This window comes from Hypanus sabinus, unplaced genomic scaffold (assembly GCF_030144855.1).
Source record: "Hypanus sabinus isolate sHypSab1 unplaced genomic scaffold, sHypSab1.hap1 scaffold_1158, whole genome shotgun sequence".
Lineage (NCBI taxonomy): Eukaryota > Metazoa > Chordata > Chondrichthyes > Myliobatiformes > Dasyatidae > Hypanus > Hypanus sabinus.
In genome coordinates, this window is record NW_026779216.1 from 69,993 (window position 1) to 96,028 (window position 26,036).

At 42.8% G+C, this 26,036-nt stretch overlaps 1 protein-coding gene across 1 annotated transcript; it reads left to right on the top strand.

Moving 5' to 3' along the window:
• The first annotated feature begins 303 nt into the window (after positions 1-303).
• Positions 304-2,961, top strand: LOC132386435 (uncharacterized). The gene is made up of 2 exons (XM_059958712.1): positions 304-398; positions 1,583-2,961. Exons 1-2 carry the CDS (start codon positions 329-331, stop codon positions 2,512-2,514), a joined length of 1,002 nt encoding a protein of 333 aa, XP_059814695.1. The 5' UTR covers positions 304-328; the 3' UTR covers positions 2,515-2,961.
• Positions 2,962-26,036: the final 23,075 nt, after the last annotated feature.

Below are 26,036 nucleotides of genomic sequence, written 5' to 3' on the forward strand. Positions count from 1 at the left end.
GGGACAACGACATCTCTCCTGGAGAGATGCTCTCCGCGGGCGAGGGGAGCGCTGACGTCACTCCCTCGGGGGTGGGGGTGTTCTGTTGTGGAATGTGAATGAAGGAGCTTCATGATCCAGCTGCTCAGACTATCAGCTGGTGAACAGGTGGCACCGGAGCGGAACATCAACCCTTGTTTTTTCAAAAGCTGTAAGTAACGTCATTCATTGCACAACCCGCTTACCCGTGACGGAGAATTCGTGTTTCCCATAAATTAGCAGGGTATCGTGCTCCGAGTCACACGCTGATGTGAACTGCACAACGGGAGAAAATTCAAAGCGATCGAACATGAGTCGACCGGCGATCCTACAGGTGAAAGACGTTTGTTACCCTGTTCTAGCGGTGTTTGGTTTACCCGGTAAGTCGTATTAATACAGTGTGTAACAGCTATTGGCCTTCGGCAGGACATTGATATTCTTTATGAAGTATGATCCGAAGATGCGCCGCAATGTGTCCATTATACAAGATGCTCAATAGGCGCTGTATCGTTCCCTGTCCACACGGCCGGTGAGGAGACTTTCCTCTGGACACAGGAGGCCGTCTCCTCATGTCCGGTGCAAAGGGAACCGAGGGATGCCATCGCTGAAATAGCAGTAGTGTTTCGCTCAGGAGGGAATGCATTTTCCATCGTGCCTGTTGGAGAATAAAAGTGTACTTCAACACTAAAAGCGGCCATTCGGCCCGCCATGGCGACCTGAACCTCTGTGGTCCTATCTACCGGCGCCTGACTAATATTCCCCTACCTCCCTCCCACCTTGGCCCTTTACAAGCTTATCTTACGTGGTACAATAGATCCCGCAACGTCCGCACCGCAGGGAGCTGTTTCCACACGCAGCAACCTCTGAGTAAATAACCTCTCTCAGATTACCCCCGAAGCATTTCAACTTACACGCGAATCCTATGATCGTTCAAAATAGTTTCACACAATATGAGAGGAAATGGCTGAAATTCATTGACACCAATTATACCCCTAATGTATACAAAGATTTCTCATTCCCGTCAGTATCCTTGAAAATATTTTGAACTCTGTCACGAATTTTGATATAATTCCCGTAGGAAGGTGAGTAGAAATTTAACCGATGCTACGAATTCGGCTTCAATTACATATTGTACAACTTCAAATGAATAACTCCACCCCAGTGCTCAGAGTCCTGATTTGTCACGGCCGATGTGCAAAATGATCTCTGTGTTTACCCAGTGTTTTACTTTAAATGAATGATGAATCTGTATTTACAGCTCCTTTTCTTTTATGCGGAGCACCTCACAACCTACCATTCACCATGCAATGGTAACCTGGTTTACCCTCCTGCAGGGCGGCACATTACCCAGGCTCCCAGTAAATTATACGGGCTGTTTCTCAGCCCGTTTCCAGCCGGTGAAGATCACACTGTGAAGTGCCTTTCCGTCCTGCCTCTGCTCACTCTCAGACCACCGGACCAAACAGAAATACAACCGAACATATTTCAGAAATAAGTTGTCAGATTCACCAGTCTTCCTCCTTCAGGGATGTCTTTATCTGTTGTGTCTTTTTTTCTGTTGCAGCTAATTTGTTAACAATTATTATTCTGTCCCGGGGAAAATGCGGTCTTTCCAAATGCATCTCTGCCTACATGACGATGATGGCTGTGTCAGATCTATCGGTCATTCTCATCAATGTCCTTGTCTATGAGATTTTAATATTCCGCCTGTCAAGTTCATTTCTGCAGTATACGGAAGTCCTTAAAGCAACGATCTACGTGCTGGCGGTCACTCTGGAACTATCACGATGGTACACGGTGGCCTTCACCTGTGATCGATATGTTGCCATATGTTGTCAGAAGTTTAAACCAAAATACTGCAGAGTGAAGACAGCCAGAATCCTAGCACCAGTAATACTGGCGGTGCTTTGTTTGGAGAATATACCCCTCTTGTTTGCATTTCAGCCTCAACGGATAATTGGAAATATTTCGTGGGGTGTTCTCCCGAAATTGGACATCTTCAACTCGCCAACGTTCGTCGCGCTCAGCAGATTCAAATCCTTTCAAAACCTGGTGTGTGTTTTTGGTTTAATAATTCTATGTAATGGGATGACGGCCAGGCATATCTTGCTGGCCAGCAAATCCCGGAGGGGCTTCCGAACCCATAAGAGTAAGATTGAACGTGACCCGGAAATGGAAAACAGGAAAAAGGGCATCATATTACTGTTCTGTGTATCGGGCAGCTTCATGCTATTTTGGCTGCCATCGGCAGTCACCGATTTTATCGCCAGCCTAACCATGTATTTTGATCGCGACTATTACTCTGCCCGATATATCGCTGCTCAAACCGGGGTTCTGCTCACGAACATGAGTTCCTGTACAAGCACGTGTATTTATGCAACCACCCAAACTAACTTCAGGGCAGAGTTGAAAACGTTGATACTGTCTCCTTGGACGTTTATCCGGGAATTGATCAAGACAAATGTAAGATCATCTAAGGCTTTCTCCCCGAAGTAGAAAACAGTTCCAGCTCGCACACGTCTTACAACAGGCAACATTTTGTAAAGGTTCCGCGCTTTCAGTTTGATAGGAAAATAAAACATATCATTTAAAACATCCCGATGCTGATAACTGAAAGTTTATCATTCGTATATGATAAGAATTATCTCGAGGTAGGAATAAAATGTATGAATGTGTGGAATGGGCCGGATGGAACACAGTATTGAATTAGGACAAGCGTCATTTCAATGTTAAAGAAACCAGACTATTTGCACCCAACACTGGATCTCTGTAAATCAGCAGAGATCTACGGTCAATAACACCCTTATTCCATATTTCCCGATCTGTCAAGCCGTATCATCTGAATCAGTGAAAAAGAGGGGCAAAAACTTTTCGAATACGGCACAACAGCCTCCAAAAACTTCAGCAGATATTGAGAATAGAAAATATTCTTTCTCCGTAATTAGTACAAGAATACAAATTTTGGAAAGGCGTTACATAGCCTTTCAAAGATCCTGTGTTAGTTTAGCTTACGTTGTGTGGTTCCATTTATTTCGTGATCGGCAGTGCCACTCAGCTGTACCAGAACCTCCTCAATTGACCAGACACCCCTCCGCAATAGAAGACGATCTTCTATTCCCGATCCTGCAGACATTATATTCGATGTTACCCCGCGAGATGCCTGGTTACGGAAATCAGTCCTTACAGGAGTCAGAGATCTACGTCTAAATATTTGAGTACCTTCTATGAAAACTAATAAATAAGCACACGGTTTATTCCTTTTCAAATTGATTTTCTTAAATCATGTACAAATGATCCACATTCGCTTTCTAATTAAATCTGAATATGGTTCATATTTTAGGGAGGCGATACTCTCACCAACGCTCCACAGCACGCCCAGCAAACCGATCCCCAAAATGCCGGAATTCCGTGAAAACTGATTTATTCAGGTTATTAACAAGCAACACGAGAAGCTGATTCTCGAGGAGTCTCAAGATGGCGCTTATGGAGTGAAACAGTTTTAGGCTTCGCTCCAATCCTTTTACTTTTTTCTACCAATAAGCGCCCCCTAATTGACCTATACCTAATACCTATTCTAAAGGGGTTCATACTTATAAAATCTTTTTCATCCGTTTGAATCATTTTCAACCCGTTGAAATGTCTAAACAAAAGGAATCGAAACAGACGAGAGAACCGTTAACTCTGGAAGCAATAGCGAAACTTATGGACGAGAGACTTGAAAAACTGGAGAATAAATTAACCTCAAAGCTTTCTACGTTCGACGAAATTTTAAAGACAGTCGATGCAAAGCTTCAATCAATTACACTGGATTCACAACAACAGCAAGCAAGAATTTTAGTTCTTGTAGATGCCGCTCGCCAGAAAGATCGCAAAATTGAAACTCTGCAATAACAGCAAGCTTCCACGTCCCAACTGCTGGATCGTTATAAATCTAAAATCACTGATCTTGAAAACCGCTCTCGAAGACAAAAGACATAATTGGGCCTCCGGAAAATTTTGAGAACGGTGATCTCACTGTATTTTTCTCTAAATTTTTATTAGACGTCTTCGGCTCAGAAGTACTAGATACCTCTCCAATAATCGACCGTGCACATCGCATTTCCCGTTTTCAACCAGCTTCAGGTACGAAACCAAGTCTAGTGATACTCCGGATCCATTATCCTCATACCAAAGAACGTTTGATTCGGGCTTCCCGGAAAAAGTGTATGATCAGTTTTAATGATTTCAAATTTCGTATTCCGGAAGACTAAAGTCCCGAAGTTTTAAGGGCAAGAATGGCTTTTAAATCGGTTATGTCGGAAATTCATCAGGACGGCTACAAGCAAACGCTGTTATTTCCAGTACAATTCAGAGTTACTCTCAAAGATGGGACCTATCGGCTGTTCAAATCTCCAGCGGATGCTTAAACATTCCTTAAAGAATAGTACTTTTTATTTTACTACGGGTTGACTAATGTAATCATTAGTCTATAGATTTGGATCTTTTATAATTTGATGATTTTTTGCGTGATTGTTAACAGTGTATTTCTTACCAACTGTAAACGTCCGTTTTTTTGGTTCATCCTGAGTTCGTTCCTTTAATATTATTGTTCTGTTAGTTCTGAAAGTAACTCATCAGGTTTTTCTTTTAAGTTTATATACATTTTTTATACTTTTAACGTTTAAATATTAAGGGTTTTTTTATAATAAAAACTTTTCTAAGATGTCGTTTCTTTTCCCCAAAGACCTTAGTGCTGGGATACGTCACATAAGTTTACATTTTTTTGACTTTTTAAAAATTTTTTTTATATATATATAGAATAATAATCTTATAGTTTAATATTTGTTATACTAACCCTTTCTTAAAATATGGGTGGTTTGTGTCTTTTTTTTCTTTTGTGTTTGAGTTGCCGTCTTGAGACATGGGGATGAATTTAGTATTAGATTGCCTGCTTGCCTCTTTTTGGCTTTTTTTTCCTGGGGTTTTGAGGGTGGAGGGAGGGGCATCTTTCTTTTTGCTTGCTTCACGCTTAGTTATATGTCATTGGCTGACTCGAAACTACAAAAATGGTTGCAATGTCAGAACTTCCGGTTGTTCCTTGAACTTACTTCCCTCTTCCGGATTCATGAGATCATCTTTTTTTTTAACCTTATGTGTTAATTGTAATAAATATTGGCAATATGGATAAGATTATTAATTTTGATTCTTGGAATACTAATGGTTTAAATCATCCGTCAAACGGAAAAAATATTCAAAGCATTCCACCGACTGAATGCTAATATTGTCTTTGTCCAGGAGACACATGTGAGGAAATGGATCGTGAACGTTTTTTTCAGGTTTTGGAAGGAAAAACTGTATCACTCGAATTCCCAAGCCAAAGTAAGAGGCGTTTCCATTTTTATAGATTCTTCAACCTCCTTTATAAACTATGAAACAATTTCGGACCCACAAGGTAGATTTTTGCTTATTACTAGTTTACTTTTTAATCAAAAAGTTGCTTTAGTTGACGTTTATGCTCCAAACACTGACTGCCCTGAATTTTTAAGTGTCTGTTTACATCCTTTCCTAATTTGAATCAGTACATGTTGATGATAGGTAGGGATTTTAACTGCTGCTTAAACCCTTCGTTAGATAGATATAAGCCCACACAAGCTCTCCCGAATAAATCGGCCTTTCTTATTAATTCCTTTATGATTGATTCTGCAATTTCCGAAATTTGGCATTTTTTACACCCCAATGACAAAGAATTTTCATACTTTTCTCATGTTTATCATAATTATTCAAGAATGGACTACTTCTTTATTTATCTTCGTTTACGTACCGAAGTTATTGATCGTAAATATGATTATGTTACCATTTCTGACCATGCCCATTTGAAGCTATCTGTTAAGAGAATGGATTCATCTTCTAACGCTAAATCTTGGATGTTCAACTCCTTTATTGCAGGACTCAGAATTTCTTAATTTTATTAAACAACAAAGTGATTTGTGTTTCTCAACAGATTCTACTGCAGAGATCCCTAGTGGATCTTTATGGGACATTTTTAAAGCATTTATTCGTGGACAGATCATTTCATACTCTGCTGGAGTTAGGAAACGAACTAATTTTGAAATATCAACATTAGTTGATAAAATTAAAGCAATTGATAAGATTTATTCAGTGACCCCCAGCAACGAACTTTATAAAGAAAGAGTTGAACTTCAGATGGAGCATAGTCTGTTATTATCCTCTTCGACTGAAAATCAGTTAATTAAATCTGGAACCCAGTTCTATGTACATGGAGATAAATCTGGTAAACTATTGGCTAATCAATTGAAAACTGCTCCAGTTAAACGACAAATTACTAAGATTCGTAAACGAGATGGCACATTGTCGATTGATCATAAAGAGATAAATAAAGCCTTTCAAGATTTTTACAATTCTTCATATCAATCAGAATTTGTTGAGGATTCTTCTATAATGGATGATTTTTTAAGAAAATTGAATATCCCCAAATTAACAACAGAATATAATGTATTTCTAGATACTCCTATAACGGAAATCTAAATAAAAGAGGCGAATTTTTCAATGAATTCATGGAAAGCCCCTGATCCGGATGGTTATACTGCAGAATTTTTTTAAAATCCGTTTTCTCTATACTCTCCCCTTGGCTTTGTAAAATTTTTAAAGATGTGTTAATTTTATGTAAATTCCCACAATCTTTTTATGATGCCTCTATCTCCTTAATTCTTAAAAAAAGATAAAGACCCCACTGAACGTGTACCCTATCAGCCCATATCCTTGCTGAATAGGGACTCTAAGATTTTTAGCAAAGTTTTGGCCACTAGATTAGAAAACATATTACCTCGAATTATCCCTGAAGATCATACTGGATTTATTAAAAACCGTTATTCATCTTTTAATATCTGAAAATTAATTAACATTATTTATACTCCATCATCCAAAATACCAGAATGTGTTATTTACTTAGATGATAAAAAGCGTTTGATAGAGTTGAATGGCCAGTTTTATTTAATACGTTGCAGCATTTTAATTTTAGATCGAAATTTATATCATGGATTAAAATAATATACTATAAATCCTTGGCTTCGGTCTTTACCAATAATCAAAGATCTCCTTTTTTCGGTTATTCCATGGTACAAGGCAAGGCTGTCCATTAAGTCCCTTACTATTTGACATTGTTTTGGAACCTTTAGCTATAGCCATTCGTGAATTACCTAATATTTCGGGTATTACTCGTGGGGAAGGGACGTATAAGTTATCATTATATGCTGATGAGTTGTTACTACACATATCTGACCCTGAGAGATCCATTCCGGTTATTTCGTCCTTGCTTGCTCAGTTTAGTAGTTTTTCTGGTTACAAACTGAATTTTAATATGAGTGAATTATTACCTTTAAATATGCAAGTTCCAATTTATAAACATTTACCATTTAAAGTTGTCACAGATCATTTTACTTATTTGGGTATGTTAAGTACCCCGTGGCTGGGTGTCTGACCAGCAGAGAAAGAAGAATCTGTTGGAGTCTGGTGGTACTATATTCAAAAGTATTTATTAGTAAAATAAGCAAATCAATACTAATAATACAAATATATAGATAATACACGTTATCAATAATAAACCTAAAAGTGTGGGAATAATAATAAGCAATAATAAACCAGCTCTATCGATGTCTAGGGGATAATGAATTGACATCGTAAAGTATAAAGTTCAGTTCAGTTCATACGTGCTGAGGTAGATATGGTTGTTGCATTGTAATCGTTGGAGAGTAGAGAGAGAGACAGCGAGCGAGATGTACCAGCTACAGTCAGGCAAACCATCCTTTGCGTTCTTGATCCGTCGTAACGTTATGGCCATTCAGTTATGACCCCTCTGTCATTCAGTTAGACCGTTCTTCTGTGGTGGACTCATCACTATGGCATGAGTGTACACACACACAAGACCCTGCCGGCCATGCGATAACACTGTGAATTTAACTGACCGAGCTCCTGGTTCAGTTTCCGATGCCCCACACCTTCCCGTCGATTCCAACTCTCAAACAGTGTCCACTAGTGTGTCTCCTGGTGCGTCCGAAGGGTGTCTCACCAGCCCTGACTTTTATCCCTGCTGTCCACTGAGGAATGTTAATGAACAGAATGGTACAAGATAAATAACCCTCTCAGAAGTCATAATACGGTGAATCAACAAGTCTCTCTCCACTCTCTTCTCTGTAGCAGATGTTCTTGCATGTTTTCTTTTCCAGCTCTATCTCTCAGGAGCAGCACAGCAACAGTAACGGTTTATGATTCTGCCGGGGGGGGGGGGGGGGGACATGGGCAACACTGCACCCTTCTGCCCATCCGAACTGTTCATCCTTCATAACAGGCTTTAAAATTACCAAGAAACATTAGAATTCATTTAAAGTTATTTTTTTTACCTTTAATTGCCCAAATTAAGCAACTTGTTAGTAGGTGGTCCCCATTATCTTTGTCATTGGTTGGTCGAATTAATGATATTAAGATAATAGTATTACCCAATGTTTTATATTTATTCCAACCATTACCAATTTTTTTCCTAAATCTTTTCTGATGTTATTGACTCCAAAATATCCTCGTATGTGCGGCAGAATAAAAATCCTAGACTAAACAAAAAATATTTACAGAAGCCTAAGAAGGAGGGTGGTTTGGCTTTGCCAAATCTAAGATGTTACTATTGGGCAGTTAATATTCGATATTTAATATTTTGGACACAACAATCGATTATAGCATCTTGCCCACAAGGGGTAAATTTGGAATGCAAATCTGTACAAGATTATTCATTGTTTTCAATTTTAGGATTTTTACTTCCCTTTTCTTTATCTAAATTGAATAAACAAATAACTATTCCTATAGTTAAACATACATTGCGAATATGGTTCCAATGTCGTAAATTTTTTAGCTTGAATAATTTTGTCCTATCAAGCACTATCATCTCTAACTTTATTTTTTGGCCCTCTTCTATGGATCAAGCCTTTGTATTATGGAAAATAAAAGGTATAACATGTTTTCGTGATCCATTTTTAGATAATAGTTTTCTGTCCTTTTAACTGCTATCTAATAAATATAATTTACCTTAACCACTTTTTCTTTAGCTCTGAATCCTTGTGAGAAGGATTTCGTAGCCACCATATATAATATGAGCATGAAAATACAGCCAGAAGTATCAGAAAAAATTAAGAAGTAATGAGAAAAAGAACTTCATTTTCTTATGCCCACTGAGCAGTGGGAGAACATTATTCAATTAGTCAATTCTTCCTCTATTTGTGCGAAATATGCCCTAATACAACTTAAGGTTGTACATAGGGCTCACATGTCCAAGGATAAACTTGCTCGACTCTATTCTTGTGTTAATCCAACCTGTGACAGATGTCATTCTGAAGTTGCTTCATTGACCCACATGTCTTGGTCTTGCCCTTGCTTGCAAAATTATTGGAAAGATGTTTTTGGTCCTATTTCAACAGTTCTGAGTATCAAATGGCAAACTATTACTGCAATTTTCGGTTTACCAGTGGTGGATAATATTTGTTTATCCCCCTCAGCCTGGCGGATGATTGCATTTGTCACAATAATGGCTAGATGATCTATCCTATTGAACTGGAAGGAAATTAATTCTCCAACTATATTTCAGTGGTTTTCTCAAACTATTTCTTGTTTGAGCTTAGAAAAAAATTAGAAGTGTTATTTTGACCCCAGTTAAATTTGAAGAAACTTGGAGACCATTTATTGAACATTTTCATATGAGCTAAACTGACTTCCCCTGAACCTTACTTTTATTATCCTTAATTATTTGGATTGAGGTGCGGAGTTATTGACGCTATTGTGTATATTTGACATAATGCAATGGCCCATGTTGGTTAGGTTTCTCCCTATTCTGTTTTTTTTTATTTACTCACTCCATTTTTCGTAATTACTATGAGTTTGGGAGGTTATCAAATAAGGATTATTATCTATTTGTATTAGTATTTTATCATATTAATTATGTACTCTCAGACTCTCTGTATTCATGTTCATTTATTTGTTTAAAATTAACAAATATATTTAAAGAAAGAAAGACAGGCGCATAAATGTGAGGAAAATGGACAGAGGTGGATATTATGCTGCCACAAAGGATCAGTTTAATGGCCATTTGGTTGCTAATTTCGTTGGTTCAGCACAACATTATGGGCCGAACCTTGTTGACGTACTTTCTTACACCCACGATGTTTCAATGTTATTTCCAATTCTGTGTGTTGTATTACCGTACCGAACTTCAGAACTACTTTCAGCATTTTGTCCACCTTTGCTAACTTATTGCTCATTTCCACAAAGGATTCCCACATCACTCCCTGGGACTGGCAGCCTTTCCTCATCACCAGGTTTGAGGAAATGCGGGGAATCCTCTGTTGCGGTTTCTTTCTCTGTGAGTTCTGTGATTTCCTGTAAATATGGAAAGTGTTGAGTGACAGACTTAGTGAAAGGGAATGGAGAAGACAATATATGCTCAGTGATGGGACGTCCCAGTAACACTGAGCACAGGAAGAGTCACTGAGCAGCCTCTTCACCAATTCTGTAAATTACCGGGTTTGGTCATTAGCAGCAAAGCACTGACTGGGGAAATTACAGTTCAGAATATTATTAGAGCCACAGAGCCCAGCAACACTGAAACAGGCCGTTCGACCCTTCTGGTCAATACCGACCCGTTTTTGTTTTTACTGCCAACTACCTGCATAAACCTCCCATCCATGTCCTTACCCAAATTTCTCTTCAGTGTCTCAATCGAACCTACATATACCACTTCCACTGGCAGCTCATTACACAGTCTCACGAACTTCTGAGTGAAGAATTCCCCTTCAGGTTCCCCAAGAATATTTCACCTTCCACCCTGAAATATCAAGTGTGACAGTGGGGAATTATGTATGGAACCGGAGGAAATAGCAGAGGTCCTTAATGAATACTTTACTACAGTATTCACTAAGGAAAAGGATCTTGGTGTTTGTAGTGATGATTTGCATCAGACTGAAAAGCTTGAGCATGTAGATATTAAGAAAGAGGATGTGCTGCGGCTTTTGGAAAACATCGAGTTAGATGCGTTCCTGCGACCGGATGAGATGTACCCCAGTCTTCTGTGGGAGGTGAGGGGAGAGATTACTGAGCCTCTGGCGATGATCGTTGCATCATCCATGGAGATGGAAGAGGTTCCAGATCAATGGAGAGTTGCGGGTGTTGTTCCTTTATTCAATAAAGGGAGTAGAGAAAGCCCAGGAAATTATAGACCATTGAGACTTATCTCATTATTTGGTAAGTTGATGGAGAAGATCCTGGGGGGGGGGGGCACGATTTATGAACATTTGGAGAGGCATAATATGATTACTAATAGTCAGCATGGCTTTGTCAAGGGCAGGTCGTGCCTTACTAGCCTGATTGAATCTTCTGAGGATGTGAATAAACACGTTGATGGAACAGCAGTAGATGTAGTGTATATGGATTTTAGCAAAGGCATTTGATAAGGTACCTCATGCAAGGCTTATTGAGAAAGTAAGGAGGCATGGGATCCAGGGGACATTGCTTTGTGGGTCCAGACGTGGCTTGCCCGCTGAAGGCAAAGAGTGGTTGTAGACGGGTCATATTCTGCATGGAGGACGGTCAGCACCGGAGTGCCTCAGGGATCTGTTCTGGGGCCCTTACTCTTCGTGACTTTTGTAAATGGCCTGAATGAGAAAGTGGAGGGATGAGTTAGTAAACTTGCTGATGAAACAAAGGTTGGGGGTGTTGTGGATAGTGTGGAGGGCTGTCAGAGGATACAGCGGGACGATGATAGGATGCAAAACTGGGTTGAGAAGTGACAGATGGAGTTCAACCCAGATAAGTGCGACGTGGTTCATTTTGGTAGGTCAAATAAAATGACAGAGTATAGTATTAATTGTCAGAATCTGGGCAGTGCGGAGAATCAGAGGGATCTTCGAATCCGAGTCCATAGGACACTCAAAACAGCTGCGCAGGTTGACTCTGTGGTTAAGAAGGCGTACGGTGTATTGTCCTTCATAAATACTGGAATTGAATTTAGGTGCCGAGAGGAAATGTTTCAGCTATATAGGACCCTGGTCAGACCCCACTTGGAGTACAGTGCTCAGTTCTGGTCACCTCACTACAGGAAGGATGTGGAAGCCATAGAAAGGGTGCAGAGGAGATTTTCAAGGATGTTGCCTGGATTAGGGAGCATGCCTTATGCCAATAGGTTGTGTGAACTCCGCCTTTACTCCTTGGAGCGATGGAGGCATGAGAGGTGACCTGAAAGAGATGTTGAGAGGCATTGATCGTGTGGATAGTCAGAGGCTTTTTCCCAGGGCTGAAATGGTTGCCACAAGAGGACACGGATTTAAGATGTTGTGTCGTAGGTACAGAGGAGGTGTCAGGGTTATGTTTTTTACTCAGAGAGTGGTGAGTGCATGGAATGGGCTGCCGACAACGGTGGCGGCAGCGGATACGATAGAGTCTTTTAAGAGACATTTGGATAGGTACATGGAGCTTTGGAAAATAGAGGGCTATTAGCCTAGTAATTTCCAAGGTAGGGACATGTTCGGCACATATTTGCGGGCCGAAGGGCCAGCATTGTGCTGTAGGTTTTCTATATTTCTTTCACCCTGAACGTCTGCCCATTGCGGGGTTGAGAGAGAAGACGGGGCAGAGAGGGAAGACATTAAGGGGAGGGTGTGGTCGAGTGAGGAGCGAGAAATGGAGGGGAGTGTTTATACTGAGTATCTTTCAAAAACAGTAATTGTTTGAAGTTACTTGCTGCAAATTCACTATCCATTGCCTGTACACTCTCAACCAAATTATTGGTAGAGATGACAAGTTGCAGTGTGCAAAGTCAATTTCATTTTCAGAGTACATACATTTCACCACATACAACCCTGAAATTCTTCTTCATGCGGGCAGACTCAGCAGATCTATAGAATGGTAACTGTACAAGGATCAATGAAACATCAAGTAGAGCACAGAAGACAACAAACTGCAACAATGCAAATATAATTAAATAGCAATAAATAAAGAGATCAATGAGTGTAACCCCGGGGAATACCACTAGATACGGGCCTCGAGTCCAATAAACAGCCTCCCACCATCACTCCCTGCTTCCTGCTATCAAGACAACTGTGCATCCAGTTAGCCAGGTCTCCCTGGATGCCGCGTGATCTACCTTTCCACAGAATATTACCATGCTGAACCTGACGAAGCCCGAAACGTCGACTGTACTTCTTCCTATCGATGCTGCCTGCGTTCTACCAGCATTTTGTGTGTGTTGCTGCAGACCAACTCCTCACTTGAGACGACTGCCTAAACCCGGGTTGCTACATCCGGGAAGCATAAAAGCCAGGACCTACAGGCTCTGGGACAGTTTCTTCCACTGGGACATGAGACTGATGAACTCACGCTGATTTGAGAACACTCTAGATTACATTGACTATTATATTTGTTTTAAGCTATTATAAATTACTATATTTGCACATTTCACATTTAGATGATTTTTACTCCTCATGTATGAGAAGGATGTAATAAGTGAACTCCATTCAATTCAATTTCTGATTCTGTTTCTGACCTGCTCACCTCCGGGCATCCTCCGTCAACAAGCTTCTTCCTCAGTCACCGTCTGTGAGATTATATAAAGGAATTAAAACAATCTATCAGACAGCTTCTGTACCCCTTTACCCCTAAACATGTTCCCCTATTAAAACTCTCTCTTTAGCCCTTTGCCTACTCCCTTTCCCTTTCAGACTCCCGATATGCCACCAGATCTGAATCCACTCTAAGGACATTGATATCTCACAGGAGGCTGTCATTCTTTGATGCAGAGGTCAGTGACCCATTTTCAATCTGCACTCGCTGTTCATGACGGTGACAGCTGTTCCCAGACTCTGAGGCTCTGGAACAAACACAATCTTAATAGCAAGGTTGGACAGTTCCTGTAATTAATATGAAGAGAGGACTGATGTTTCCTGAATCTGTTTCCAGACTCTGGTGCTCTGTAACAAACAAAATCTTAACAGCAAGGTTGGACGGTAGCTGTAATTAATATGAAGAGTGTATTGATGTTTCCTGGAAGGACCCGCGAGCTGAGCTGGCTGACCCAATTCACCAGATCCTCCCTTGTTTACAACAGTTTGTCACGAAATTTCCTATCATCCCACCTTCACCCAACAGACCCCAACCCGCCTACGACGACACACCATTCCAACTGCTCACCCCACTCACACACGTCCACCCATAACCTCTACCGACACACAGACAGATCCCCTTTACCCCAAACCCCTTGGGGATCCACAACTAACTGATCCCACAGCCCGGTCTCCATCGCAAAGCTAAAACCGGGGCAGCGGGACAGGAGATCACAGAACCACCAGCCGTTCGGCAGAGCACAGTCCCGGCCCCTCACACCGCAATCGGCCCCCGATTTACACAAACCCGGTAAAGCTCCTTCCTCAGCGCCGCCCGGACGGTACAACAGGGGGCAATACTTGGTGTCGGCAGCGCGCCTGCGCTTCTCCGAGGCTCGATGTTCCCACAGCGCAGAGAGCTCGGCCGTCCGGCTCTTTCACTGGGACACCCCGAACACCATATCCATTCCATGTCCGAGCGAAATTTAATGACCAACAAATATAATTCCTCTCAGCGATCAGTTGTCAGAATGATCCCCTGACTCTGAGGAAGGGGTATCTATGGTCCACACTGTCAGGGTGTTGAGTTTACCAGGAGATAAACACTGCAGGGAATAGAGGACTTCTGTTGATTAATACACTGTGTGTGGACCCCGCTGGAAATTCTGATTTGTATTAATTTTTTTTTTAAAAAAAAGAAAAAAAGCATTTGTTTAATAAAGTACTAGAGACCAAGATACTGCACTGACTGAAGCCATCCCAAACCGGATCAGTCCCGAAAGTCCTCCCCTGAAACATTTAACACAAGAGAAAAACTGCAGATGCTGGAAATCCAAGGAACGCACACAAATGCTGGAGGAACTCAGCAGGCCGGGCAGCATCTACGGAAGATATACAGTGGACGTTTCGGGCGGAGACCCTGCAGCAGGACCGCTGTGTTCCTCCAAAATTTTGTGTGTTGCCTAGAAACATTTGTGGATTTGTGACTCAACTCGAGACAAACACCACGCTGCCCACCATCCACGAATAGCCAGACAAATAGAAAGGACTTCACATCACACAACAGGGGATTCAGACCTGAAACCCTAATTAAGTTATGCTGTACCAAATCGTACGAAACGAAAGGAGTTTTTAAATAGAAGCGCTCCCCCTCACGTGACATCACAGAGCAGCACCCCCCCCCCCCCACGCGCCAGATGTCACGCATGATCTCACAGTATCTGCATCTGCTGTCACGAGCACCGTGCCTTACGTCAAACACGCACTGCTGTGCAACAGCTTTTTCGGTTTAACGGCTGAACTACTAAACACTTGCCAAAGACCCCCTCCCTGCTCCCCACCCCCCAGCAGTCAACAGAGTAATTGAATTGAATTGATCTGCAAGCGGGGCCAAAGGTTCGGGCAAAGTGACAATTATTTGTACTTTCTTGAGATTGTACCAGGAACATGGTGTAAAATCCCGCTCCTCACACTAACACAAGGTTTATATAGAACAAAGGACAAACTGCCGGAGGAACTCAGTGGGCCGGGCAGCATCTGTGGAGCAAAATGGACCGTCAAAATTTCGGGCCGAGACCCTCCCTCTGGACTGAGAGTGGACGGGAAATAGTCAGAGAAATGTGGTGAGGGGTGGGGATGGGGCAAGAGCTGGGGCGTGAGAGGTGGATCCAGGTGAATGGGGAAGGTGGGAAGGTGGAAATAGTGACAGGGAGGGGTGGGTGGAGAGTGGTTGGGGCAACACGGGGCTGCAGAAGATGGAAATTAATTCCATAGAGGATCAAGAGAGGTTAGAGAGTATTTGTTACAGAGAGTGCAATGAAGACTCACCAGACTGATCCCTGGAGTGGTGGGGTCATTATATGAAGAAAGATCAAATGTGATAACCCAATGTGATTTGGAGAATCGATGACTGAGAGGTGAACACATTGAAATGCACAACATCATTACCGGTTGAACCAGGGATCCCAGTCTCTGAAAAAGGGGGTGGAATGTCCGGGACTGCGATGAGGGGAAATGTCTCCACTCCGAGGGTGGTGAATGTCTGAAAATCCCCTCCACAGATGGCGGTGAAGACTCGGTGATCGTCCTCACATAAAACTGCGGCCGGCAGATGTATGGAGACCGAAGGGATCGAGGAAATAAGGATCGGACAGAAACATGTGGCTGAGATGGGAGAACAGGCGCCATCTTGTTGATGGTTAGAGGGGCTGAATGCCCACCTCCTGCAGTTTCTCACTGATGTTTCAGTGTTGCTGTCCAGCGAGGCCGGAGGGATGTGAATAGAAATTAGTGTTTATAAACATGGACTGTTTTAAATGAAAGCTGGAAATTTCCGGTTTGGGTCTGAAAACTGCGTCGGACCGGAATCGGAATGGAGCGCGTGAAACTGTGACCTGAAGGTGGAGGGAAAGGGACTTGAAAGATAAGGCGGGAAAAACTAAACACGTATCTGGTGTCAATATGGAATAATGTGGGTAATGCGGCGGTTGGGTCGGGCAGCGTGTAGGGGGTGAGGAGCAGAGTCACCGGTTCAGGCGGGAGACCCTCCACCCGTCACCTGATCTCGTTTACAGCAGATCGTAATGCAAGGTTGAAACATTTTCTAATTATTTGTGTTCTTCAGAAATGCCAACAGTTCAGTTAAGTTTCCCTCTGAATTTCCGAAGCAGAAGGTCAGTCTGTCTAATATTTCCACACAATTAAAATGGGGAATTTGTTTATTCTAATTACGTACTGAGATACAGTGAAAATCTTGCTGACGTACCATCCACACAGATCGATACATTACAACAGTACATTGAGCTGATATATGACCAAACATTAACTGTAACAACGCATTATGACTGCAGAGCAAGTGCAGTGCAGATAGACATATGGTGCAGGGGCACGTCGAGTTACATTGTGATTTCGAGTCCATTTTATTAGTCTTTTGGCTTATAATCATAGGAAACCGTCCGTTGGTTTGCAGCAATAATATCCCGGGTTGTGGGTATCTTTGAGTGCACGGTCTGCTTTTCAGATGCAGGGGGATATTTAGGAAGAGTCCAGGCTTGTTTCTATGTTGTTCCCAGATGAGACCCAAGTACTCTGCAGTTCCTTGCAGTCATGGGCAGAGCAGTAGCCATACGAAGGCGTGAAGTATCGACAAAAAGCTCAAAGACCTCGGCCTTCACCCTGCCTTGTGTAGCTGAATCCTGGACTTCCCGTCAGATCGCTGGCAGGTGGTAAGAGTGGGTCTCTCACCTCTGTCTCTCTGACCTTCAGCACACATAACCCACAGGGTTGTCTCCTTGGCCCCCTCATTTACTCTCTGTATACCCATGATTGTGTCGCCACCCACAGCTCCAAGCAGCTGATCAGATTTGCTGACGATAGTAGACTGATTGGCCTAATGTCAAATAACAATAAAGCAACCTACAGAGAAGCTGCTACCTCCTGGGAAACGGTACCTCAGCACAAAACTAGGATTTCCTCCCCATCTGGGAAATTCGCTGTACAACCTGTATCCCACCAAATCAAAGATATATATCAATCGTCTTGTTCAACGTCTGTCCAGTCTGAATCCCTCCACCCCAATGATATATATCAACCATCTTGTCCAACCTCTGTCCAGTTTGTATCCCATCACCTCAATGATTTATATCAACTATCTTGTCCAACCTCTGTCCAGTCTGTATCCCACCACCAACGATATATATCAACCATCTTGTCCAAGCTCTGTCCAGCCGGTATCCCACCAATGATTATCTATTAACAGCCTCTCTTCTACCGTTGTCTTCGTTGTGACGTATTTTCCCTCACTCTGAGGCTCACTCATTCTGAAATATGTGTTTGTTACCTGGAACTAGGAGAAGATTTATTGAATACAGCACCAGGTAGGGTAAAGACAGCCATTCCGACTTTAGCTTCAACGTTGCCAAATGTCCGCCGTGTTAGTCTTTGTCGGAAGGAGGCTGGGCAGCAGAGATAGCAGATTGATAGTGGGGTGGGGAGGAAGTTGTGTGCATTGACTGCATTCTCCCGGAATTGGATTGAAGAGAAATCTAATGTATTACATTTGCGCTACTTTGTTCAGGCCGTTATAAATAACTTGTTATCAGTTAATAGTTGTGCATCATTTAAAGTAAAAAAAAAGAGAAAATGCTGGAAACGTTCAGCGGATCTGGCAGCATCTTGGACCTTCCCAGTTCTGATACCGGGTCTTCCACAGTTTCTCTTTACACACATCCAATCTGATGTACCGATTTTCCAGCTCTTTACATTCAATTTTATTTTTAAACGCGTTTTATTCCTGTTAGACTACAGGAAATGTGGTGGTTAATTGTGCTGGGCAAGATCTCATTTAACAATAGGATAATGATAAAATGTGTTCAGTTTAGCTGGTGGAGACAATGTGAAACATTATACCCGCCTGCTGGTGCCCCGCGCCCAGGTTTTCCAGCCCGCTATCTGGCCCAGTCAGAGGTTCATCAGGTTCCCGTTCAGACGCAGGTTGATGTCGGAGTGTTGGTGTTTGACCTCTGAATGGCCGGGACACTGCAGCATATTACTAGCAACAAGGAGTCCTGACTGAGCTGTAATCCTGGGAAACACTCGGCATTTAGACCTGTCAGTATCGGGGATTTGGCCCAGGTCAGTACTTCCACAGATGGGGGCTGGATATTCCTCCCTTCACAGTGAATCAAAAGGCTCGGGGCGTTGGGCATTGGTTGTGGGGAGATTTCTGATTACACCACTCGCTGTGAGATGTGAGGACGATGTCTGAGGATTCGGGGGTCGGTGAGTGTCAGATTCAGCAGTGTGACACTGTGAGGTTGGGTCCTGAGATAACACAGTTTTAGATCCAACTACAATGGACCCGGGGCTCAACCTGCCCAGGTTTATGAGGTGTTGAACGAGTATTTCTGTCCTGGGTTCAGATGTTTGTTTCTGGAATTCTTTTGGAAGTAATGACTACTTTTCTGAGGAGAGGATATGTTACCATCCCATCCCTTACAGTTAGAAATTGTGGGAATGGACTGTTCCGTGTTTGCAACAGTAGAAATAGACCCGTGAGTTTGGTGTTCAATCTGTGTTTGGAAATTCCTCCCCGTCCCCCGCCACTGTCACCTGTCTGTCAATCGATGGAAATTCGACGGAATCTCAGGATGCTGGAAACCTGCACCAAAAATGGAAAATATTTGAAGCCATTCTGATGAACGATTATGAACCCAAATCACTAAGCTTGTTCCTCTGGAAATGGACGTATGCTCAAGCGCATGTTTGCTGATACTTGGTGGAACAGTGAAGAAACCGCAACTTTTCCCCTGTATATTGTCCTGGTACCACATTCCCTGTAATTCCTGGAAATGTGTTCAGTAGAACTGTTGCTCACGTGGATCACAAGAGTAATCTCAGGAATGAGAGCGTTTATGTCGGACAAGCATTTGATGACTCTGGGCCTGTACTCTAAGGAGTTCAGATCATATTTAAACCTACAGAATGCTGAACAGCCAGGATATAGTGGACATGGGGAGGATATTTCCATCAGACGGCGAGTCTGGGGTCTGAGAGGACAGCCTCGGAATAAGCAAGCTTCCCTTTAAAACTGAGATGAGAGAAACTTCTTCAGCCAAAGAGTCGTCGATCTGTGGAGTCTGTTGCAACAGATGGTGATTGAGGCTGTCACTGGGTATATTTCTGGCAGAGATTAATATATTATTGATCGCTAACTATTGATCATTTTTGTTAGCCAGACTACTAGAGAATTAAGTGAATGCAGAACGTTAAAGGAAGACTTTACAGTTTTAGATTCTTCATTCCAAAATGGCTGCAGTGTTAACCTTTGTCATAATGAAACTCAAAGCATACGATGTTACGTTTGTTATTTCCCTTTTCGGTTATTTTTGGTGAGCTGCTTCCTCCGTTTCCAGGGTAACGGCCCACTATAGCTGCAGGAAGAGTTGCACAATGTTTTTATCGCTCTGCGGTCACCGCCTCTCAGGGTAGAGACAGTGGCCTCGGGAGCAAATATAACAGAGTGATAGTGTGAGGAAAGGATGCTGTTAGCATTGAATGCATGGGATGAACTGAGAACACAGAACCAGAGAAACGTAGAGAACGTACAGCATAGTAAATACTGCAGCATGATAGTGGGAGGAAAGGATGCTGTGAGTATTGACTGCATGGGATGAACTGAGAACACAGAAGCAGAGAAACATAGAGAACCTACAGCATAGTAAACACAGCAGCATGATAGTGGGAGGAAAGGATGCTGTGAGTATTGACTGCATGGGATGAACTGAGAACACAGAAGCAGAGAAACATAGAGAACCTACAGCATAGTAAAAACAGCAGCATGATAGTGGGAGGAAAGGATGCTGTGAGTATTGACTGCATGGGATGAACTGAGAACACAGAAACAGAGAAACGTAGAGAACCTACAGCATAGTGCACAGGCCCTTCGGCCACAGTGCTGTCCCAAACATGTACTTACTTTAGAAATTTGCCTGAGTTACCCATCAGCCCTCTATTCTTCCAAGCTCCAGGTACTTATCCAAAATTCTCCTGAACACCTTACTTTATCCGCCTCCACCACCGGCGCCGGCAGCCCATTCCACGCACTCACCACTGTCTGCGTAGAAAAACCTTACCCCAGACATCGTCTCGGTACTATTTCCAATCACGTTAAAACTGTGTCCTCTCGTGTTAGCCATTTCAGCCCTGAGAAAAAGCCTCTGACTATCCACACGATCAATGCCTCTCATCATCTTACACATCTGTATCAGGTCATATCTCATCCTCCATCTGTCGTAGGAGAAAAGGCCAAGTTCACTCAACCTCCAGCCGGCAGGCTGAGCTCAGTCCCAGCCCTTCACACCGCACTCGGCCCCCGATTTACACACACCCGGTAATAGCTCCTTCCTCAGCGCCGCCCGGACGGTACAACAGGGGGCAATACTTGGTGTCGGCAGCGCGCCTGCACATCTCCGAGGGTCCAACGGCGCCACCAATGGTTCGATGTTCCCACAGCGCAGAGAGCTCGGCCGTCCGGTATATTCAATTAGTAACTGGACATTCGCCCCGTCAGTCCTGTTCCGTCATTCTCTATGATCACTGTAGGACTGTGATCTCAGTGACAGATCCCCGTGACCGTTTGCAACACTTCACTCCCTTGCCTGTCAATAATCTGTGTTCTGCGGAATTAAACACATTAAACACTTTTTCTTTGAGGAAGCGAATTTCAAAGACGTACTAATTCCACCTCAGAAAAATAACCTCAACTATCTTCACTTGTTTCAGCTACCCCTACAGTAGCAACATGTTCTCGATATTCCTCTTCAGAATCCTCGTAATGTTCAATGTCTCCAGCAAAAGCTTAATTCATTTATGTAACCACCAGCGGATAAAATCTCCTCACCTCCATCTGAATAACAGCGAATGCAATCAAATCCCCGTCGTAATCGAATGCCAGCGAATACAGCGCAGTGGTCGGCGTTGGAATGGACGGGGAACAGTAGAAGACCCCGGACATGCACTCAGTGGCCACATTATTAGGGACAGGAGGTACATGGTAAAGCGCCCACTGAGTGTAGAATTTGCTATTTTTATCTAAGGTCACTGAGAATTACCACAATATTTGTAAATATAAATATCACTGCCCGTGCTTCCTCGTCTTCCCTAAAAAACACACACATACAGAATAATCGAGCACCCAGATCCGTGAAGCCGTACGATTTCAATATTAATACTGATATGGTAGAAATATTAGAAATACTGCCGTTACAAGTGTGCTTATTAAAACATCATTACACTGCCGAATACAATCCATGTACCTGCCTGATGCAGGACTCCTGGGTCTGGTTTCAGCGAATCCGAGCATCTGAATTTTATGTCCCTAACACACTCTGAGCAATGTTCAGTTGATAACACGCTCATAAACCTGAACTTCAGTCTATTCAGCACGTAACGCCGCACCTTGTTCCACAACGCTTGTGTTAAACCAGACAAAGACTCACCTTGCTTGAATGAGTCTTTCTAACTTGTGGTCCGAACCAGAATTAATACTTAAGTGCGCGAAATTTTGCCAGCTCTAGAGGGGAATCATATCCCGCATCCTGGTTCCGTTTGGTTGGTGCCGTCACGTTGAAATTATTGTTCACCCGGGGACCAGTTTATTGTCGGATTATAAACCCCAGCGACAGCTCAGGGTCAAGAACGCGGTGGGTTTATTTCAGAGAGACAGCAGAAGGTAGGGCGCTCTCAACTCTGATGGGATATTATGCATTTGGAATAATGTTCTCTTTCGATCAGCGGACATCCCTTTATCCAGATTTAACTGTGCCCCCGTAGCCTGCACCTGCACTGATATTAAGTTGGTCCTTTTAAAAGCCATCTTTAACAGTTCTCCGCAGTTGTAACGTTTTGGTAATGGGCAACTCGGAAGCGGCTATGCCAAGGTTACCATCTCACAGAGATAAATACCCGTTAAAGTCGACAGCAAGACAAGGATGCCCTTCTCCTTCAGTTTATTGTTCTCTGACTGGAAACGAATTGCTGGATTTAAGCGCCATCATATGAAATTTAGACCATTTCCCGGCTGCTGAATTTGCCTGACATCGCATTTAGTTTACACCTACATCAAACGTTTTCTTATCAGTGACGGATGGAAAAACTCTGAACATTAATCTCACTGGGACTCTTACTTGGCGGAGGCTGCTGCTGGCATTTTGGATTAGTAGCAGGACTGTTCCACCATTCTCTGATTCTCTGATCTCAACTGAACTCTGATTTCAGCGGCCCAAGCCTGCACAGCCTGCAACACGTCACTCCCTTGCCTGTCAAGAAACTGACTGTGTTCTGCGGAATTAAACATTAAAAAAAAACTTCTGCTCTTTCTTTTTTTCCTTTGAGGAAGAGAATTCCAAAGACACACTATTCCCCTTCGTAAAAATAATCTCGTCTATCTTCACCTGTTTGAGTTTCCCTTACAACAGCAAACATATTGTCCACATTGCTGTCAAGATGTCTCGTCATGTTACATATTACTAGCAAGCTGTCGACTCATTTATATAAACAAGCGGATAAAGTCTCCTCTCATTGATCTAAATAGCAGCGAATACCATCGTCTCCCAACCTTTATCTAATACCCGCGAATACAGTAAAAATTCCGACATTCATCCATTTCATCCGACACCTCCCTCTGCAACAGGATCCTAGACTCCCTGACTGGGAGACCTCAGTCGGTCCGGATCGGGAGCAGCATCCCCAAAACCATCAAACTGAACACGCCCCCCCCCCAGGTCTGTGTGCTCAGTCCACTGTTGTTCACTGTGCTGACCCACGACTGTGCTGCAACACACAGCTTGAATTGCATAATCAAGTTCGCTGATGACACGACCGTGGTGGGTCTCATCAGCAAGAATGACGAGTCAGCTTACAGAGAGGAGATGCAGCAGCTAACGGACTGGTGCAGAGCCAATAACCTGTCTCTGAATGTGAACAAAATAAAAAAAAAGGTTGTCGACTTCAGGAGGGCACGCAGCGACCACTCCCCGCTGAACACCAACAGCTCTTCGGTAGAGGTCGTAAAGACCGCCGAATTTCATGGTGTTCACCTGACGGAGAATCTCACCTGGTCCTTCAACACCAGCTCCATAGCAAAGAAAGCTCAGCAGCGTTTCTACTTTCTACGAAGGCTGAGAAAAGTCCGCCTGCCACCCCACCCCGATCCTCATCACATTCTACAGGGGTTGTACTGAGAGCATCCTGAGCAGCCGCATCACTGCCTGGTTCGGAAATTGCACCATTTCGGACCGTAAGACCCTGCAGCGTATCGTGAGGTCAGCTGCAAAGATCATCAGGGTTTCTCTTCCCGCCATCACGGAAATTCACACCACACGCTGCATCCGCAAAGCAAACAGCATTATGAAGCAGCCAACGCACCCCTCATACAATCTCTTCTCCCTCCTGCCGTCTGGGAAAAGGCTCCGAAGCATTCGGGCTCTCACGACCAGACTATGTAACAGTTTCTTCCCCCAAGCTATCAGACTCCTCAATACCCAGAGTCTGGACTAAAACCATACTGCCCTATTGTCTTGTTTATCATTTATTGAAATGCCTGCACTGTTTTGTGCACGTTTTGCAGTCCTGGGTAGGTATGTAGTCTAGTGTAGTTTTTTTTTCTGTGTTGTTTTTTTTAACGTAGTTTAGTGTAGTTTTTGTACTGTATCATGTAACACCATGGTCCTGAAAAACGTTGTCTCATTTTTACTATTTACTGTACCAGCGGTTATGGTCAAAATGACAGTTAAAAGTGACTTGACTTGACATGACTTGAAAATTGATGCAAAATGCTTATTCAGTGCGTCCACTATTTTATTATCCCCCATTACTGCCTCTCGATCATTGCTTTCCACTTTCTCTTCTCTAGTACATGTTGTGTATCTGAAAAAAAGAACTTTTGGTATCATCTTTAATCATATTGGCTAGTATTATATTGCATTCCATCTTTAACTTTTTAATGGGTTGTATTTTGCGTTCTGCTGGCATATAAAATTTCCCAATCATTTAACTTCCCGCTAATACTTGTACTGCATTCCTTCTCTATGCCTATGATGTTGGCGTTGAGCAGTGTTCTGCGCCACAGTGTATCATCTTCCTTTATAACATATCTCCTCTTTAGACAGTATATATCGTGTGCTTTTGAAATTCCTTTCGGAAACTACAGCCAGTTTTGTTCTGCCGTCATGCCTGCCTGGCTTCTTTTCCAAACGATTCTGGCGAACTCTCGCTAATGTCTCTGTAATTCCCTCTACTCCGCTGTAGTTTTGATGCATCCTTTCTTTTGAAGTTTGAGGGTGAATCCGATCATATCGTGATCATTTTCACCAGAGCCCTCTGATCAATTCCGGCTCATTACACAATATCTCCCGGTGGGTTCAACATCGAGCTGCTCTGAAAAGCCACGGCATAGGCATTCTAAAAATTCTGTCTCTTGGAGTTTAGGATCAACGTAATTTTCCCAGTCTTGCGGAATATTTTCAACCCTCATGACGATTACCATACTGCCCTTTCGGCAGGCATTTTCTATCTCATGTTATATTGTGTAGACCAAATCCGTATTCTGGTTTGGGTTGTCTGTAAATATAACTCACATAATGGTTTTTATCATTACAGTTCGTGGTTCTATCCACAATGATTCAACACCTTGCAACCCCATATCACCTCTTTTAAATGATTTAATTTCGCATTTAACCAAAAGAGCAATACTGCCCCTTCTCCATTCTTGGCTATTTGTCCAACGTTAGTGGATGGTCGCATAACCGGGTCCTGTGATAAACACCAGCTGCTCATACGACCCTCTTCCACCAACTCACATAACTGCATGTACCGTTGATCGGTGGGGTGGAGGGTGGAAGTGGGCTAAGCAGGTTTGCTAACCATGTTTGCTCAAATGTGACCTGCAATCTAGCGGAGGAAAGGAGATCTTTACAACTTTTATTTGGTCCATCTGCAGAAAAAAATATAATTCTGGGCATTTTCCAGTGGAGAAGTGGATAAAGAACCTAAAGTACGTTTTCAGCTTGTTTTCCGTGGTGCAGATAATGGAACACACCAGGAAAAAATAAAAATATCGTATTTACTTCAATTACAGATTTGGACAGATGTACTTTTTTCTGATGTCCAAAGGTGTCAATAATATAGTAAATATAACTTACCGTATACTGGTGGATGTTTATTTCTGTGTGATCTTCAATCGAGGGTAAATTGTACAAAGTTACAGCGACACGTTTGCTTGGCGATAAATACAAAATCACTTTACAGAAAAATGCTGATTCTGTCCGGATTAAAGCGCATCCTCTCACACCGACACCTTCGCACAGCGGAACAGCATCAACTGCCATACAGTGG

What these genes read in the sequence shown, in the direction of transcription:
- LOC132386435 (XM_059958712.1), top strand. Translation starts at nt 329, where the DNA reads ATGAGTCGACCGGCGATCCTACAGGTGAAAGACGTTTGTTACCCTGTT. An exon ending in AGCGGTGTTTGGTTTACCCG is followed by an intron (nt 399 to 1,582) that starts GTAAGTCGTATT and finishes TTTCTGTTGCAG; the next exon opens with CTAATTTGTTAACAATTATT.